The 4,027-nt window shown below is 62.0% G+C and overlaps 1 protein-coding gene across 1 annotated transcript; it reads left to right on the top strand.

The window, feature by feature from the left end:
• The first annotated feature begins 650 nt into the window (after positions 1–650).
• On the top strand, positions 651–3,472 carry LOC150048920 (intestinal-type alkaline phosphatase-like). Its single transcript, XM_090354340.1, has 11 exons — positions 651–717; positions 807–923; positions 1,018–1,133; positions 1,295–1,469; positions 1,551–1,723; positions 1,922–2,056; positions 2,140–2,212; positions 2,299–2,433; positions 2,520–2,711; positions 2,899–3,009; positions 3,099–3,472. The coding sequence occupies exons 1-11, from the start codon at positions 651–653 to the stop codon at positions 3,470–3,472; spliced, it is 1,668 nt and encodes a 555-aa protein (XP_090210466.1).
• Positions 3,473–4,027: the final 555 nt, after the last annotated feature.

Raw genomic sequence — 4,027 nt, forward strand, 5'->3', positions numbered from 1 at the left:
CTGGCCCCACATGGACAAGGCTTGCCTAGCTCTCATTCAATAAGTGGAAACACAGCCCAGAACCCAGTCTGTGTGGTCCCTACCACTCTGTCCTTTGCAACAGCACAGTGGCTCTCGGACCCCTTTCCTGGGTGTCCCACACACCCATATCAAGCCTGATGAGAGACCAAGTGTGTTGGGGGGGGGCAGGGCAGCCAGGCCACTCTGTGCCTGCTTTTCCTCATCTATAGGGCTCCTGGCCTTCGGAAGCTAAGCCTGAGCCACAGGTTGAGGCTGTGAGCTTTGGGTCCCAGAACAGAGCCCGGTCCCAGCTGGCTGTCCATAGCAGGGGTGTGATGGGTCCCTACAAGACCCCAGCAACCCAACCCAGATACTCCCTCCCTCGAGGTCCCTCACCCCAAGCCATGCCCCTCTGTGAGAGCCGCAGTGGGCCCTGCCATGTTGCTCCTCCTTCAGGACCCTCAGCCCAGGAAACCCCAGCCACACCCTGTCTCTTTCCTCCAACCAGCAGGGCCCAGGTTCACAGGACAGAGGTGGGGTCAGGGTGGAACAAAGTCTCCCCCTATTTAAGCCCAGGAAGTCTGTGCAGTCCCTGGTTCCCTGGTGTCCCGGCCGACCACTGCGCTGCCAGCTCACCCCCAGCTGCAGACATGCAGCCCGTCTGGGTGCTGCTGCTACTGGCCCTGAGGCTCCAGCCATCTCTCAGTGTCATCCCAGGTAGTGAGACTCCTGAACTCCCCCATGGCCTCCGAGTCCTCTCACCACTGGCCCCCAGCCTGACCCAGCCTCGCTTCTCCCTTGGCCAGTGGCTGAGGAAGATCCAGCTTTCTGGAACCGAAAGGCAGCCGAGGCCCTGAATGCCGCCAAGAAGCTGCAGCCCATTCAGACCGCAGCCAAGAACCTCATCATTTTCCTGGGGGACGGTGAGTGTGCGAAGCCTGGACACCACGGGCCCTCACAGCTCTGCACCAAAGGTGGGCCCTGGGGGTCAGAGGTGACAGGGTTCTGCTTCCCCAGGAATGGGGGTGCCCACCGTGACGGCCACCCGCATCCTAAAGGGGCAGATGGGCGGCCATCTGGGACCTGAGACGCCTCTGGCCATGGACCGTTTTCCTTACATGGCCCTGTCCAAGGTGAGCGCTGGTCATTTGAGCTCCACAGCTGGGGAAGGGGGGCTGGGGCCGAGGGGAGGACCCCCAAGAGCTCACTGTGCTCCGCAATGAGCACAGGCCCAGGCCCGAGTGAAGGACTAAATGTCTGCTCACAGCACGTCTGAGAGCTTCTCTGTCCCCAGACATACAGTGTGGACAGACAGGTGCCAGACAGTGCAAGCACCGCCACAGCCTACCTGTGCGGGGTCAAGGCCAACTACAAGACCATCGGGCTGAGCGCGGCCGCGCGCTTCGACCAGTGCAACACCACCTTCGGCAACGAGGTCATCTCAGTGATGTACCGCGCCAAGAAAGCAGGTGGGCTTGGGGCCAGGCTTGGGGACCTGGACAGATACGGAGACCCGAGTAACCCATCCTGACCCTGCCACGCCTGTGCAGGGAAGTCGGTGGGCGTGGTGACCACCACCCGCGTGCAGCACGCGTCCCCGGCCGGCACCTATGTTCACACGGTGAACCGTAACTGGTACTCAGACGCCGACATGCCGGCCTCGGCGCTGCAGGAGGGCTGCCGGGACATCGCCACCCAGCTCGTCTCCAACATGGACATTAATGTGAGGCACAGAGGGGAAGGGGCAGCTGGGGGAGGGAGGGGACTGCACAGCTGAGGTCCCAGAAAGCCAGCTGCTAAGCCCCAGGTCTGGGAAATGGAGATGGGAGTGGGGCGTTCAGGCAGCTTAGGCCTCTCCCAGGCCCCTGCTGGGGGCTGGGCATTGACTGGGATCCATCTGCTCTGATCCTCAAACCCACAGGTGATCCTCGGAGGGGGGCGAAAGTACATGTTTCCTGAGGGGACCCCCGACCCCGAGTATCCAAACAGTGCAAATGACACAGGAAGCAGGCTGGACAAACGGAACTTGGTGGAGGAGTGGCTGTCGAAGAACCAGGTGACAGAGGTGTCCGAGCATAGTGGGCAGGACAGACACTGGGGGATTGGTGGATCTCAGGCTGACTTGTGGGATCTTTTCAGGGAGCTCAGTATGTGTGGAACCGAACCGAGCTCATTGAGGCATCCCGGGACCCGTCAGTGACGTACCTCATGGGTAAGCACCCCGCTTCCCGCCCCACCACCCCTCACGCACCTCCCCGCCACCACCTTGCAGTCACCCCGTGCTCCCTTCTCATTCAGGCCTCTTTGAACCGATGGACACAAACTTTGAGGTCTACCGAAACAAAGAGCTGGACCCGTCCCTGGAGGAGATGACGGAGGCGGCGCTGCGGGTGCTGGGCAGGAACCCCCGCGGCTTCTACCTGTTCGTGGAGGGTGAGTGGGTGCTCCGGGCAGAGCACAGGGACGGGGGGCCCAGGCCAGGAAGGAGCATCCTAGCTTTGCCACCTGCTGCCTTGTAGGCGGCCGCATCGACCGTGGTCATCACCTGGGCACCGCTTACCTGGCCCTGACCGAGGCCGTCATGTTCGACTCCGCCATTGAGAAGGCGTCCCTACTCACCAACGAGCAGGACACGCTGACCCTCGTCACCGCCGACCACTCCCACGTCTTCTCCTTCGGGGGCTACACACTTCGGGGCACCTCCATTTTTGGTATGCCGGGGGGCATCTCAGTTTCCTCATCTGTCAAGTGGATGTGATTGGGCATCTGTGGGCATCTTGGGGGGATCTGGTGAGCGCCAAGCCAGGGACCAGGCCTATAGGGCAGGCGGGCTGTGCAGCACTCCTGTCCACAAGCAGTGGTCGTGGAAGAATGAGGTGTCCCCTTCTCCCCATGCAGGGCTGGCCCCGCTCCAGGCTCAGGACGGTAAGTCCTACACGTCCATCCTGTACGGCAATGGCCCTGGCTACGTGCTCGGTGACCGGCCCAATGTCACAGAAGCTGAGAGCGGTGAGTGCAGGGGAGGAGGCGGCCTGGGGGTGTGAGGGGAAGGCCTCTATGGAGATAGCGGTCACCTGGCTGCCGTCTTGTCCCGTCAGGGGAGCCCTCATACCGGCAGCAGGCGGCCGTGCCTGTGAAGTCTGAGACACACGGTGGGGAGGACGTGGCTGTGTTTGCGCGAGGCCCGCAGGCGCACCTAGTACACGGTGTCCAGGAGCAGAACTACATCGCTCACCTCATGGCCTTCGCTGGCTGCCTGGAGCCCTACACCGACTGTGGCCTGCCGCCTCCTGTCGGGCAGAACGACACCTCCGGCCCTGACCAGGTCAGCACTCCGCACCCTGGCCAGGTCAACACCTCAGATCAAAGCCAGAGCAGCTCCGCAGGCCTCCGCCTGGCCACCTCACCACCGTTGCTGTCACTGCTGGCCTCCATGCTGCTGCTGCTGGCTGGGGCAGCCGCCACACCCTGAGCGCCTCTGGGCTCCACCTCTGGATCTCCACCGCCCTTCCTGCCCCCTGGCTGGTGTTCCAATCCTGACTGCTCCGGGCCCACCCCAGGCACCACCCCAAGTTCTCCTGCTGCCTCTGGTGCTCCTCGTCCCATGGGGGCTTCACTCTTAGACCCCATGACCTCTGAAAGGTTAAGCAGCCTCACCGTCTGCAGGGCTGGCTCCTTCTCTCTCCTAAGATCTGCAATGGGCAGAAACACCAGGACAGCGGAGACGGGAGCCATGACACCCTGGGCCCTTGCTGTGCTGCTTCTGAACTTCCCTTCTGGATTCTGCCTCCCACACCCCAGAAAAGAAGATGGCTCTGACAGATGTTACCACCTACAGCCTCATGGAAGACCAAGCATGCAGACCACCTGCTATTGTCACCTGCAGCCCCTGGATTCACTTGCAATGTCCTCATAGGTAGTAGAATCCCAGCCAGGCTGGCTAGTGTACTGCCACTCTTCAACCCAACCCTTCAAGGAGTCTACTGGGGCCCAGTGTCCAGCAAGCCTCCATGTAGCCCTCTGCTGC

Source organism: Megascapheus bottae, chromosome 21 (genome assembly GCF_031878675.1).
Source record: "Megascapheus bottae isolate mThoBot1 chromosome 21, mThoBot2.hap1, whole genome shotgun sequence".
NCBI classification, from domain to species: domain Eukaryota; kingdom Metazoa; phylum Chordata; class Mammalia; order Rodentia; family Geomyidae; genus Megascapheus; species Megascapheus bottae.

Coding starts and splice junctions, on each gene's coding strand:
- LOC150048920 (XM_090354340.1), top strand. CDS start 651: ATGCAGCCCGTCTGGGTGCTGCTGCTACTGGCCCTGAGGCTCCAGCCA. Junction 924..1,017: donor CATCATTTTCCTGGGGGACG/GTGAGTGTGCGA, acceptor CTGCTTCCCCAG/GAATGGGGGTGCCCACCGTG. Junction 1,134..1,294: donor CTTACATGGCCCTGTCCAAG/GTGAGCGCTGGT, acceptor CTCTGTCCCCAG/ACATACAGTGTGGACAGACA.